This window comes from Benincasa hispida, chromosome 12, assembly GCF_027475165.1.
Source record: "Benincasa hispida cultivar pf3 chromosome 12, pf3_genome.v1.1, whole genome shotgun sequence".
Lineage (NCBI taxonomy): Eukaryota > Viridiplantae > Streptophyta > Magnoliopsida > Cucurbitales > Cucurbitaceae > Benincasa > Benincasa hispida.
Genome location: NC_143489.1, coordinates 14268501 through 14283675, shown reverse-complemented (window position 1 = coordinate 14283675; position 15175 = coordinate 14268501). Strand labels below are relative to the sequence as shown.

Below are 15175 nucleotides of genomic sequence, written 5' to 3'. Positions count from 1 at the left end.
AAATCCATCAGGCCAAAGAAAAGAAAAAGGAAAATGGGGACCACAAAGGTCAGGAAGACATTTGATGAAGTTTTGTTTTGTGAGACTTAATTTCGTTTTGTTCTTCTTCTCAATGTTCTTTTCTGATCCCTGCTGGAGAAAATCAAACCGGGTCCACGTGGGTGAACATAACACCCCCCATCAATTAAAAAAAATAAAAGTTACAATTTATCTTTACGCTTAATTTTGTTTCAAAAAATATTTTAATTTTTTTAACAAAATACTCTTCCAACTTTTGAAAAATTTTAAAATTCTTACCATTAATATATGAAACCAAGCACTTTTTTTTTTTTTTTTTTTTTTTTTTTTTACTTCCTTCTTAAATATCACAATTTTAAATAAACTTATCATTTCTAGACATTTCTAAACATAAATACAAAATATTTCAATTCTCAAACAATCAATTTATTTGAAGTTATCTTCAATTAATAAATAATTTATTTGAAAATAATTCATATAGATATTCTCAATTTTCTCGTATTTATTTAATGCTTACATTATTTTCTCTCAACAATCCATCAAGAATCAAAATTTTAAGTTAAAGTACGAATTCTACGAAATCTCAAATCAACCACCTAACTTAACTAAATGATGGGTCATCAAATATAAAATGGACTAACAAAATAATAGCATCTTCAATCATGAACAATCTTCTTCCTTGACCCTAATAAATAGACTAATTTGAAGTTTTAAACTATAAAAAAAATTGAAAAAAGTTATTACTATAAATTTGATAATTTATACTTTTCTTTGGTTGTCCTCAAAATTATGATCCAAATTCGTTTTTTTTTATTTTATTTTTTTTTTATTTAACTTAAACATGGAAACTTCGATCCAACTACTAACACATACAACCTTGCTAAAAACATGTAAGTCCCAATGTCATTTGTGGTTCCATGAGTTTATATATATTTGATTAGAGATCCAAGAATGGAATAAGGCGGAGTTAAAGAGGAATGAAAAATAGATAAGTGTTCATATATTCAAGCAGAGAAGAGAGAAAAATGGTAGAGAGACCAGATGAGGTGTAGATAAACGATTTCTGTCCCTATGTTTGTGTTTAGAACATTTTCGACATTTTTGTTATGTTAAATTTATTAATGCAACTACTAGTAGTTTTGAAAGTGGGAGGATATTTTGTATAATTTTCAATTAGGCCATTTCATAAATTCTATTTTCTTTTCAAGTGATATGGACTAGGGACACCTTAATATGTCTAGAAGAACATGTTTAATTATTTTATTATAAAAAATTAAATTACAAGTTTAGTCCATTAACTTTCATTTACGTGTCTCGTAAATTCATGAATTTTAAAAATGTCTATTATAAGTCCTTAAACTTTCAATTTTATGTTCAATAAATCTTTAACACATTTAAAAAATTTTAAAAACATAATCAATCCTTAAATTTAAAATTGAAAATTATATCTATCATAAATATTTAGTGTTAAATCACGTAGGTTCATGACTTTTTTTTGAAAAAATAAATGTTATCAAAGAACCTATTTAACACACAGTTACAAATTCATAAACTATTGAACATGAAATTCGATGAAGTTCACAAACGTATAAGATCTAAAATTAAATATCGAAGAACAATAATAAAGATTGGTGGAAAAAAAAACGGAAAATTTAGGAAATATTTAGGGAAGACGAAAGAAAAAATATAAAGGGAGGGGCAAAGTGGTCATTTGAGAAAGGTGAGTGGGTGTAGTAAATAAAAACCACCATTTATTATGGCGCCTGCGCCTCTTCCTTCCGTTTCTACTTCTCTCTGTACACACACAGCGACGAACAATGAGACACACCCAATCCCCAACTTGACCCTTTTTCCTTTTTCTCTTTTTCTGGACACACAAAAAAAGTCCGGCGAATCTCCGACGAGGACGGCGGCGGCGGCGGCGACGGTGTTGCATTGAACTCCGTTAATGGCGTGGGTCAAATCCCTTCAGTGCAAATCCAGAGCCTTCGAAGACGTTTATCATCCAACCCCTAAAAATCTAATCCCCAGTGCCAGTTGCCGGAAAAGCGTTCAGAGTCTCAAAGACGTCGTCGAAACCACTAAATCGAAGAACAAGAAGCCCAAACACTCGCCGCCGGTGAAACAACCGGTTCCAAAAAACCCAAGACTCGCGAAATCGGAACCCGGTTCGACTCCCTGTACTCGGCCTAGAACGAGCGTTTCGTCCCGTCCGTTAATCAGGGCTGACGATCTTATCTTTCCGGCGGTGACAGAGTTGCCGGAGGGTCACCATTCCCGGAGCGTGGTTGAGATAATCTTCCATACGAGCTGGAGCCCCAAGGCGTTTACGGGTCAGGTCGAAATGATTTTCAAGGTCCAGAATGGGTCCAAGACGGTGGCTCGGTTTGAAGAGTATCGTGAAATGGTTAAGGCTAAAGCGGCGATGGGATGTCCCGCCGACGAGGAGAATGCCCGTTGTGTCGCCGATGGGAACGAGGTCATGAGGTTTCACTGCATGGGTCCCACTTCAGACTCTGCGAAATACGACGGATGCGGCGGCGCGTGGAGTTTCCTAGGGGTGAGAGGGTCGTCATCGGCGGTGGCGATTTGCACGTTCGCTGGAAGTGGGGTGGCTCATGAGAACGCCGGCGGCGGACGAGGGAGAAGGGCGATGTTGGTATGTCGGGTCATCGCCGGTCGGGTTTCGAAGCAACTGGTGAAGCCCGACCCGTTTCTGGAAGGGCGAGTTGGACTCGACTCAGTGAGTGGGGAAAATGGCGAGTTATTCGTGTTCGACTCGCGTGCGGTTCTCCCTTGTTTCCTCATCATCTACAAATTGTAAAAAAAATTTAAAAAAATTGCAAAATCATTATTATCATTTTTTTTAATATTTTCGGATTTATTTTGGGGATGAGTTGAAATTTTTTTCAATTTTCATCTGCATTTATCAACACAAATTTTCTCTTTTTTTGGGTTTTTTTAATGGGTCATTTTTGCCAGTGACCGTTGTTGATATACTAATCGTGTGGTTAATGTAAAAAAATTGTGTTGATAAATGCTAATTAAACAATATTTACGGTTTATTTTTCATATAAATGTTAACTAATTAATGGGCTAATTTATTTTAATTTTTAATGCAAATTTGGTGCATTTAAGACGAAAGATTTGGGTAGAAACGTTATTCCTTCGAATTGGCTCAGAAATTAACGTGTTTGGGAAATTAGAAAGGGAAAGATTTTGTACTTGAAAATGATTGGAAAAAAAAAAAAATACCAATTTGGTTAATAATATTCCATTTAAATTTCCCATTCTACAACTTTAAGGTTATATTTAAATTATATATAAATATATAGCATTTATTGTATTTGTCGAAGTATTTTGAATCTCTCTCGTTTATGGATGAAACTGTAGTTGACGAAATATTTCCAAATATGATCGGTTACATTACATTAGTAAAAATATTGTTTTTTTTTTTTTGGACATGTAAAATATTATGTGACACAATAAGAATAAAGATCCGGACAAATAAATGAAAGCTGGAATTTATTTTAGTCCATATAAAAAGTTTGTAAGGAAAAAAATTTTAGGATGATTTAAATTATTTAATTTTTGAAAATTAAGTTCAATTAATAAAAGATGTTGTAAAAGAACATTCAAAAAATTAAAAAAAACGTTACCCGATAGAGTCTTAATTATTTCTATTCCTTTTTCTTATCCCATAATGTACCAAATACTTGGTACATGCTTGTACCAAAATGAAGAAGCATCTTCATTTTATTTCCTTCCTGTATAATTAAATATATGTACATATATATAGTAGCAAATTTTCTTTTTAAAAATAATTAAACAATATTCTTATATGTATTGAATTAGAAACCTACTCAATTATAGCATTTTTTTCCCGTTGAAAGTCATGATGTCTTTTCTTAATTTTTTTTTCAATAGATGATTTGATGGATGGATCAAGACTTAATATTGTATAAAGTTCAGTTTTTTATTGAAAATTGACGACAAGCTTGTAGAATCATAAATATGTAGAATATTTCTTTCCAAAATTTGAAAAAGAAAACCAATGCTAATAATGAAAAATGAAATATTTAAAAATAGTAGAACTTAAAAAATGAAAAGACTTCATCATCCATTAAAAACATCCGAAAAAAATGAATACAACTCAAATGAGTTAATATTTGTACTAATCAACATTGAAATCAGAAGTTTGATTCAATTTGATTTCTTGTTAAATAATTTAAAGAAAAAAAAAACTAAAGGGAAGGCAAAAGGAAAAAGGAAAGAAGACAAAATTTAGAGGGAAGGGATTGTAATTGATGTTAAAATCCAAAAATGGTAACAGAGAAATAGGCATTAAGTATAGCGCAAGTCACGGTTGTAATGTAATGAAATGGCCAAACCTTGCTTTCCTTGACAGAAAATGAAAGGCATATAAATAAACTAATTTAGATGTTGCCATTTCACTATCTTTCAGCTTTCACACCCAACTTTTTTCCTCTTTAATTCTCCTATTTAACAAAGCTGCAAAAAGTTATCAATACACACACACATATTATATATATTCTTCACTCTATTTATAAATCTCCAACCAATTTTCTTTTATCTTCAACATCAAATTCCACATCTATGCTTCCAAGCAACGTTCTTTGCATTAAAGTAACACCCAATTAGTTTCTCCTTCTTTTCACTTTCTCCATTTCACAATTGTCCTGTGTGTAGTTTAGTTCCCAATCTTCACCTACACATTGACAATTAGGGACGTGAACATAAACTTGCATCAATTGAAAAGTGGGTACGGGTCTTTTTCGGAAGAGTCTAAGAATAAAACAATGTAGACTGAAGCTTGAAATTAATAATATCGTCGTCGAGTTAAATGAAAGATTTTCTAATTTAAGATATTGTAATGATGTTTATATGAATGAAACTAGAGAGACAATGTGAAGTCCAACTACAAGGATCTATCAGAATAGCCCTTTTCACTATTGAATGGTGTACAAGATAGATTTTAAGGCTCATACCCAAACTCACCAAATCATTGGACAGTGAAAATGCCATTTGACCAGTTTTTTTTTGTTTTTTTTTTTCTGGGAGTGGGGCGGAGGTTGAGAGGGATGATGGTTTGTTTTGTCACATTGGCTTTGAGTTGAATATAAAACTTTATAAGGTGGAAATTGAGAAGCAGCCAATACCATCCTCAGATGCAATCTCCATCTTTGGTGCATCAATGGATGGAAGTCCATCTTCCTGCATTATTGGTACTCTACTAGCACAAACAATGGCTTATCGTTCAACCGTTCCCGACCCTGCATCATCAAGAAATCATCGTTGCAACATTTATCGACAAAGGATGTCAAAAAATCACCCTCAAGTTCTGTTCATACACGAATGCACATTCATCGAGATAACACTTGAATCTTATTAATCCGGTATTAAGTAACTTGCCTTCACATACAGAGGGATCCATAGAAACTGTAAAATGTAACCTGCGGCTGCAGCAATTCACCTAACCATACTCCACAACTAGAGAGCAACTATTTGGGACAAATTATTTAATGTGACTGCTATTAAAAAATCTATCTGAGTGAAAACTGTCAACCACATTGTGACGACCTCGCCAAATAAGTTCTTTCTATCTTGGAGTTTTTCATAGGTAACTTTTTGCTTTTCTTTTCAAAACAGTTTATAAGAACATTGGAGAGTAGTATCAACATCAAATCAAGTTATTGTATCCTTGGGGCTTGTTTGAAATAACTATTCAAATACTTAAAAAATAGCTACTAAGTGTTTTGATGAGACTTTTAAGTACTTGATAAGTGTTTTGATGAGACTTTTAATTACTTGATAAGTCATTCCAAACATGTTCCTAATTACTATTCTACACGTCTATAGTTTCAGAATGAAGAATAACTTAACTTGTCCTAAACTAAACCTACATGTAAGTCATCTAAGAACAAATTTAAACAAAAAAAAAAAGAATAGAGAAATCTTAACAAATAGTCATTCAAACGTGATCGTCCTTGTCAACATTTCACTATCAGTATCATAATTCTAATGGCGTGATTTCTCTAATCCAACATTAATAACTAATGCAAACTAAGACTAGTCAAGACTTGCGGTTGCTGAAGGAAAATAATTTGTTGATAACTTGTCACTTTGTCAGCAAATGGTGGTTAGAATATTTCGTTCCTTCTTAAGTAACTATGTGCAAACGAAGTATTAAAACTTTTGGATGTTGTAATCTCAAATTTGTGATATAATCAGATGAACACAAAAAATAATAATAATAATAAAGAAAAGAAAAACAGGGGGTGAAAAGTTATAGAAAAAGCCAAACAAGTCCTAACTAACTATTCCACCAACTTTGAGGAGTTTGAAGAATCATGCACACCTTTAAATCTGGCAATTCAATGACGCAAGCACATTCAATTACTTCCGCTCCAACGCGTTCTGAAAAACAATGCATTTAGATTACAAATATGTGAATAATAACAAAAAAAAACATGTTAATGTTTCTTATATAGAACACCAGACAACAGAATGAGCAGTTTAAAACAATATTATATTAACGACCTTACTTGAACAGGATCTATTCTATAGGTTGTACATTTGTGTCCTTGAGTTCTAAAAAATTAAACTAGGCTTATGAGATCAATATGTAAGGTTTCATGTAGAATTATATGAATCTATACTCACTAGTCACTTGATTTTGAACGATAATATCAATTATTTGGCTTGTTTTCTGGAACAGACAAATTCTGCAGTAAGTACAGAATCTCCCTTTATGCAGTCTTTATACTGAAGCTTCAAGGCACTGGCTAAAGCTTTAAATGACACAAGGACCTCATATCAAACAAAAAGAGGCATCAAATCTGGACCCAAAATTGCAGTTTTTGTATGATAGATTTTTCTACCGTTAGCAAACAGTTCTTATGCCATAAGTTATAATATCCCACTATATAAGGATATAACTCATCGGTGATTAAGGCACCAATTACCATCCCAAAAGATCTTTTTATTTTATTTTATTTTTTAATTATCTTTTTCTATTTTTTGTCCATGAGTGTCTAGGCCAACTTATGCACACCTTGAATAATTTCACAGGACAATCTTCTTGACCCTACGACATTTGGGTGTCAAAGAAACTCGTAAGATATTAAATCTTAGATAGATGACCAAATGGATTGAACTTATTACCTCTTAGCCCCTTATCAAATTCATGCCCTTTAGTTACAACTAGATTACCATCTCAAAAGTTGAAGGTTCAATTTCCACTCCCACAATTACTGAACTTGAAAAAAAGCTTCTTTAGCTTATATAAGAATATCAAAGGTAGCTCACCAAGTAAATTCATAGCTGCACGAAGAGTGCCACCTGTCGCAATCAAGTCGTCCACCACCAAAGCCCGTTCATGTGGTTTGATGGCTCCAACATGCATCTCCAGGCAATCACTTCCATATTCCAATATGTACTTTTCAGAAATAACTTCACCTGATATGGTGATAGTTGAATGAAATTCTTTATTGACATAGAAGGAAAATTTTTTTACCCAGGATCTAAGATAATTGAACTTATGCTACAGGCAGGTATACAGGACCAGAAATCCAACTTTCTTCTAATTTTAGTTCAATGTACTCTACATAAATCCCGTAATTTATCTCCTAAGCGGTATGTGGAAGGTACAATGATAATTAATTTCTTCTAAGGGCATGTTTGAGAGTTTTAAAAGGGTTAAAGTCACCAAAAAAAAAATGCTTTTAATCACTTAAAAATTCATTTGGATAGTATGAAAATCACATTTAAAAGTGTAAAACCACATATTAAATTGATTTTGAATGATTAAAGCATGTTTCAGAGTGATTTTGAACATGACAAAATTGATTGTAACCATTTCCTAATCACTCCAAACAGCCCTGGATACTAATAACTAATAAGAACACCGCTTAACCACTTTTTCTTGATAGAAGATGGTATAAGGAGAAACTTGGAGGACGGAAAAAGGTTAAGCCAAGTGAATACTTGAATGCCTGTGAAAGAATTATTATAATGCACAATCACGTGATCCCAGGAAATGGAGTGTGAAGATCATTTCGTGTATGGCTTACACATTAGAAAAAGCAGAACGCCATGAGAAAGAGTTTTCTAGATCATAGACACGTTTGTACCAGAGGGGAGGAAGAGAACACTTCGTTAAACGAATGCATAATAGGTATAAATGATTACCAGGTAGCTTCCTCGGTTTCCTTAAAGGAACAAATTTTGCTCCTATAGCTAATGCAATTGGAGGGCCAAATATAAAACCTCGAGCTTCAATTCCTGTTGTCAAGCAACCTCAGATTTCAGAAATCAATGTAGATGGCATGATATTACTTTGATCGAAAAGTGTCATATGTTAAACGACATTACTTCTAGACAGGAAAACATGATAATAAAATATGTATATAGGCAGGTTAAAAAAAGGCAAGTAAGCAGGGCAGCAAAACGAGATAAGCAAGTGTATGAATGCTTGAAAGTACTTGGGAAGAAAATAATGCTTGAAATGAATGTGAGAAACTTAGTCAAACTAAGAACTAGTTAATCTCAGTCATGATATCAATATCACAAGAGAACCAGAGATTTATTTACTAGCTAAATGACATGTGAGTGCTGGTCAAAATAAAGGGATAAAACCTCATAAACTGTGAATTTGATCGAGTACTACAATTTCAAAGTAAAGGGCTACATTTCCATGATAAAACATGGACGCAAAATCTTTGAGCTGAATTCACTGAATTGAACCACATATCCCCATTTGATAAAACACACGTTAACAAAAATGATAAGAACACACTTATTTCGTATCTGGATAAGAATTAGAATTATTTGTAAAAGAAGATCTTCATTAATGTAAGGTTGATATGAATATATGGAGCCCACTAAATTCCATTGAGCACAGTAATGAAAAGGTTATAAATCATCGAAGGACCGTCACAGTGATTGAATGAAATGAAGCCGGAGTTAATTGAAAGAAATGAAGCTGGAGTTAAAGGATCAGGATTTTAATGCAAAGTTTGTTATCCTACAACCATCAAGGTGTCATGTCATTATCAGAAATTTAAATATGTGGTCATTATTTCTCATAAACCCCAGAAATTCTAAATCAGTTTGTACTGTTACAATTACTCGTCACTAGTTGTTATCATCAGTAGATGTTAATACAAAAGTAGTAGGAATAATAAATAATAATGTAAACTACACTTTAAACAGGACAACCACAATAAACAGACAAAAACTATAGAGGCAACAAAGAAAATTTTTCAAGATGTTCAACAGTGTTAACTTTAAAGAAAGAGAGTTTCTGTTTTTCACAAGAAACAAAGGACATTGCATGAATCTAAAAAATTGAAATGTGGATAAAGTAAACCAACAGTTGTGTGAAAAAAAAATAACAAAGGGGAAATTCACATTATGGTGGAGCCAAAATGTCATGGTTCAATGTAAAAATCTATCCCCAGCCTCCGTGCATATAAATATGAATCACATGGCCAAGGAAAAAGAAGGCAGAAGCCAGAGAGAGAGAAAGAACAAGTATTAGCTGATCAGGTAAAAAGATGGTCACATACAGCAATCAGTGGCATAGCCCACCAGTAAAGCTCATAGTCAAACATAGAATCACTCACAAAACCCACAGTCACTTCCATTCATCAATGATTAAAATGTACCAAAAGCATTATAAAAAACAACCGGAAATTCATGCAATGGGGGCACTTGTGCATCATTTAAAGCCACTTTTTCTCGAGAGAATGGACCCCGCCATCTTCAGGCTAATCAAAAGCGACAAGTTTCTACCCAGCTTTGGATCATCCTCATCAAAGCCAGAATACATTAATCTATACTCAAAAATGGAAAAGGAAAAAAACAATAAATAAAGAATATTTCATTTCCTTTTTCACCTGCAACAACTGAAATGTTTTTCCCTTTGTATCGCTCGACGAACAAATCAATAGTATCTTTGAATGCTTTTGGGTCGAGTAGCAGAGTGGTTATGTCTTGGAACATGATACCTGCCATTACACCCATCAACAGAGGAAAAAACCCATTAAAATAAGAAAAAAAGGGGTTCTCTCATTATAAAGTAAAGACCCAACGAATTTGGGGGGGGAAAGTCATCTTCTTCCTTTAAAATGAAAGAACCCCGGAATCCATTTGACAAAAATTGAACGACACATGCAGTAAATTCAAAGAGTTTCCCAGAACAGTGAAAGGGTTTTAAAGAAATATGAAGAGGGGCAAACCTGGTTGAGGGAAATTAGGGACAACACGAATCTTAGTCCTGATGCCATGGATGCGAGGATCTTCGTCTCTGTAAGCTGACATTGCAAAAGCTTAGAACAGGGCGACAAGATAAAGGTCAAAAGAGGAGTTATCCCCCTCTGACTCACTGAATGGCTGAGAGAAGGCAGTTGAAAAGGGTATGGAGAAGGGGAGAGGGGAAATGGGTTGAAGGCAGAGAAGGAGAAGAAACAGAGAGGGGATTTGGGTATAAATAAAAATGGAGAAACGGTTCGAAAGTGTGGACCCTCTGAAGAGGGGATTCGAGAGAAAAGATGGGTAAAATAGAAAAGAGTGGGAAATAATAAGAAATGGAAGGAGAAAGGAAGAAGAAGGAGAAAAGGGAAGGCGCTGTTTTTGGTGATTTTCGCGCGCTCTGCCACTCTCACTCACTGAGACTCAGACCTCCAATTGGGTTTCGGACTGTCTTTTAATTTGGAAGATTTTTTTTTTTTTTTTTTTTTAAATTTCATAGGTGGACTAAAAAATTGGCCAAAAATGCTATTTAACCTTTAAATAACGTTTTAATATTTTCTTTTTTATTTCTCTATCAACTTTCAAATCTTGTTTTATTATTATTATTTTTTTATCTAAGTCTCCCTTCTTTTATTTTTGGGTGTGTCTTCTTTCTCTAGATTTATTCTCTGAATTACATCTCTGATGACGGTAAGGCTCCTTTCTCTATGTTTTACCTCTTACAATAACAAAGAAAAAAAATTATTTCTTCTTTTTCTAAGGATCCATGATGGCTGATGACAACAAATGAAATTTTTTATATGTCAAATGAACCCAGTGTATAAAGAAAAGTGAACTAAAACTATGAGAAGAGCGAGAAAATATATTTTCTTTAAATCCCAAAAAAAAAAAAAAAGCTTGATGATTCAACAAAATGTAGATTTTTTTAATGAAAAAGTTGGTCAAATTTAATTTACTTTTTTAAAAAATTAAGGTAATGTGTTATAAAATCCCAATAACCTAAAAGTAGAATTCCTACTTTGAAGAGTGTATATTTATGATGACAAATGAATATACTCATATTGATAAATATTTTTAAGTTTGAAGTTGGTGTGGTTTTAGAAAATAATGTAGTTTTGAGTAATGTGTTTGAAGTGCACCATGTGTAATGAGTGCCTGATTGAGTAACTGGATCTGGTTAGTATGATTTAATATTATTATTATTATTTAAATTTTTGTTGGAGTTGAATGAAGAATAAGACCCAAAATTAAATTTATAATTTTTTTGGTATATATTATGAAAATTAGAAGCATGACTTTATAATTTGATCACCAAACAAATTTTAAAACCAGTAATAAAATTCATGTTAATGGAAGATTAGTGACTCAAGATTTAAGATTTTAACTTCTTCTTCTTCTTCTTCTTCTTTTCTTTTTTTTTTTTTTTTTTTGTCTATGTATTTTGTAATTTAACTAGACCACTTTTAAAACCACTCTTAAAGTTTGTGTTGATTGAAGATACTAGACTTCGAATTTAAATTTCTAAATTCCTTTTTAACTACTTTCAAAAGTTTTAAGGAAATAGCTGCGTAACTTGACCAAACCATTATTGAAAACATTATTGAAATTTATGTTTATTGTCGTCACATGTTCGAGATGGCGTCGAGTAGTTGACGCCATTAAAAAGAGTTAACTTTAAAGGAAAATAAAAATAAGTCGTCACCAATCCTTTTTACGGTGTAATTAGATATCGAAATAAATTAAACAATTTTTAAATAAAATTCAATAAAAATTGTCTGCAAAAACTAGAATTTGGAGGAGTTATGAGGAAGGTGTTAGCAACCCCAACACCCGTTTAGAAAACAATTGCCAAATTTTAAATTTTGAATTGAAGAGTATTTATTTTTAATTCATTTAGAAAAAAGATGTTTTATAACAAATGTCTTATTTTACCCCTCATTACTCCAATATTTGAAATAATAATCCCATAAAATAAGTTAATAAATTTCATCATTGGGCTATATTACAATTGAGGAAAAATTCCTCGTCTTAAGAAAACAAAATTCGTCATAGGAATAGTTTTTTAATAAAATATTTTTAAAAAAATTTAAAAAAAAAACCTTATTTAAATGCATTTTCTATTGGAATCAAGTCTCAAACTCCCAAAGATGTGATCTCGATCTCAAGAATTCTAGGAAATTGGACTCCCAAATTTCTAAGATTCCATGGTATGAATTTTTTAGGATTTCCTAGAAAAATATATAGAAAATGAAGTTTAAGAATAAACTAACAAAGGAAAAAAATAATAAAGAAATAATAATAATAATAATAACCAATTTGATTTTTTTTTTACTATGTTATATTTTTTTCATCTATTTTATTTTCTCCATTCTTGTCTTCCATTCTAAGTAGTCTAATTTTTTTCACCTCTCTATTATTTTGTCACTAAAAAGAAAAGAACAAAGAAGTAAAAATAAACAATTAGTAAAAAGGAAGATAAACAACAAGATGTGAAGCAATGTATATAAATAAATAAAAGAGAAACTCACAAGACAATAAACAAATAATTGTAATATAAAGGAAAATGGAAAAATAAGAATAAGAACAATAACTAAATACCTGATCCTTGAATTTTTTTAGGAGAGCTTGAAAAAAAAAAAGTTGAAATCCAAAACACTAAACTCTCTTATTGTTTGAAGTACGGATCCTTAGGATCAAAGCCTAACTAATACATTTCCAACTAAGTTAGAGTTTTTCTTGTGTGTTGGATTCTTGACATTGTAGAGATTTTTTTTTTTTTACCATAACTAAATTGGTTACTTTAACCAAACTTGTAAAATAAAAGTTAAAAAGAGGTAAAATTTAGCATAAAAATGTAAAAAATCATCAAATTAAAATTAACAAAATTAAGACATAAATTTAAAATTAAAATTTATGTTTGCTACACTTATCGAAGATATTAGATTTATGTTTGCTACACTTATCGAAGATATTAGATTTAAAATTAAAATCACTTATAGGTCTCATTTGGTAATTATTTGACTTTTAGATTTTAATTTTTGAACAATAGATCTATTTCCTCTTGATGTCTTATAATGATTTGCATTTTTATGGGCATAATTTTAGAAAACTAAAAACTAAAAATTTACCTTTGTATTTTGCACAAAACATTCTTAAAAACAACTTTGAATTATTATTTTAAGGTTAAAAAATAATTTTGTAATTTTCCGAAAGTATATATATTTTTCCTTTAACTTGGCGTTGATTTACAAAATTAGTTATCATAAAGTTGGAAGACTTTATAATATTATTGTAATTTGATCCCAACGTCACATGTGAACTATAAAGAGGAAAATGTTTTGTAAAACAAAAAAACATTTTTAATAATATTATAAATATTATAAATAGGTGTTAGATGCTCATGTATAGTGTCTAATGTCAAATGTCATTTCTTCATTACCATGTATGCATTGTATCCAAAGTGTACCACATCTACTTGCAAATTGCTTATAAATAGTGACATTTGGCGGATCTTGAAATAACACACAATGGTGAGAAATCCATTTTAAAATTCCACTCAATTTTTCATATTATCTAATTTTCATAATTTTAGTTATTTTATTTTTATTTATTTATTTATTATACTTATATACTATTATATAATATCTTCTTCATATCCGTGTTTTTCTTGTGCTTCTTAATTGCACAACACGTTATCAACACGAGCTCCAGTCATTTCTACCACTGAAGGTAGGTCCTAAAGATAAGTCGATTTTTTTTCTCTATTTATTATAATTAATAAATGCAATATTATTTTGTATATTTAATATCTATTAAATTCAAATATAAATACAACATTTTATGATAGTGCTGCCATGACGAATCTTACAAAATTAAAATTTATCACTCTTGATATTAGCGACAATAAATATTTATTATGAGTGCTCGATGCTGAAATTCACTTGGATGCTATGAACTTGAGGGAAACAATTAAATAAGAAAATATGACATCTAGTTAGGACAAAGCAGAGATTAAGATTTTCCTTCATCATCATCTTCACGAGGGATTGAAAATGAAGTATCTTACAATAAAAGATCCCCGTATCTTGAGGAAAATTTTGAAAGAGAGGTATGATCATAAAAAAAATAGTTATTCTTTCTAAAACTCGTTATGAGTGGATGCACTTGAGGCTATAAGGTTTCAGATTAGTAAGTGATTACAATTCCGCATTATTTGAAATCAGTTCAAAATTGTTGCTATGCAGAGAGAAAATTACTAACGGTCATATGTTAAAGATGACATTTTCTACATTTCATGTCTCAAATATGCTCCTACAACAACAATATTGAGAGAAATGTTTTAAACAATATTCTGAACTAATTTTATGTCTCCTCGTGACCAAATAGGATAACGAGTTATTGATGAAAAATCATGAATCTCGACCAACTGGAATAACACTATTCCCTGAAGTGAATGTTGTGAATGTTAATAATCGTGGTCGTGGTCGTAGTCGAGGTCGTGACCATGACCGTGACAGAAGAAGAAATAATTATTATTCTCGTGGTGATCATTCTAATCATTCAAATTTCAAAAAAACCATGCAAAATAATGGTCACAAAGGAAAAGCTCCACAAGATAAGAGTTCAAAAAATGTTGAAAATAAATGCTTCCTATGCGGAATGATTGGCCATTGGTCACGTACCTGTCGTATGTCAAAACACTTAGTCGATCTTTATCAAGCCTCCGTGAAGGAAAAAGAGAAATGTGGAAGTAAATTTTGCATGCTAAGATAATGACATATTTGACTCAATTAGGCTTGATAAAGAAATGTGAAAACATGGATCATTTTCATATGTTGGGTTATTAAAAAATGAGCAAAAAAGATATATGTCTGACAGACAG

General features: G+C 31.6%; 2 protein-coding genes across 6 annotated transcripts; one reads left to right on the top strand and one right to left on the bottom strand.

Annotated features, from left to right (window-relative positions):
• Positions 1–1729: 1729 nt before the first annotated feature.
• Positions 1730–3090, top strand: LOC120067350 (uncharacterized). The gene has a single exon (XM_039018922.2). The coding sequence runs from the start codon at positions 1967–1969 to the stop codon at positions 2840–2842; it is 876 nt and encodes a 291-aa protein (XP_038874850.1). The 5' UTR covers positions 1730–1966; the 3' UTR covers positions 2843–3090.
• Positions 3091–4441: 1351 nt separating this feature from the next.
• On the bottom strand, positions 4442–10728 carry LOC120068597 (adenine phosphoribosyltransferase 3-like). Of its 5 annotated transcripts, none has more exons than XR_016525361.1 (7): positions 10281–10728; positions 9932–10049; positions 8230–8324; positions 7348–7497; positions 6398–6456; positions 5038–5312; positions 4442–4747 (listed from the first exon to the last, which is right to left on the bottom strand). XR_016525361.1 is itself a non-coding variant. In XM_090308514.1 (6 exons), the coding sequence occupies exons 1-6, from the start codon at positions 10360–10362 to the stop codon at positions 5259–5261; spliced, it is 558 nt and encodes a 185-aa protein (XP_090164640.1). In that variant the 5' UTR covers positions 10363–10728; the 3' UTR covers positions 4853–5258. The 5 variants fall into 5 exon arrangements, 2 of the variants coding, with proteins under 2 accessions (XP_090164640.1, XP_038876345.1); XR_016525360.1 differs by having other exon boundaries at positions 5199–5312; positions 10281–10727; XR_016525362.1 differs by having other exon boundaries at positions 5199–5312; positions 8230–8322; positions 9939–10049; positions 10281–10724.
• Between the last annotated feature and the right edge of the window lie 4447 nt (positions 10729–15175).

What these genes read in the sequence shown, in the direction of transcription:
- LOC120067350 (XM_039018922.2), top strand. Translation starts at nt 1,967, where the DNA reads ATGGCGTGGGTCAAATCCCTTCAGTGCAAATCCAGAGCCTTCGAAGAC.
- LOC120068597 (XM_090308514.1), bottom strand. Translation starts at nt 10,362, where the DNA reads ATGTCAGCTTACAGAGACGAAGATCCTCGCATCCATGGCATCAGGACT. An exon ending in GAAACCGAGGAAGCTACCTG is followed by an intron (nt 7,498 to 8,229) that starts GTAATCATTTAT and finishes TCACCATATCAG; the next exon opens with GTGAAGTTATTTCTGAAAAG. An exon ending in TGCAGCTATGAATTTACTTG is followed by an intron (nt 6,457 to 7,347) that starts GTGAGCTACCTT and finishes ATTGTTTTTCAG; the next exon opens with AACGCGTTGGAGCGGAAGTA.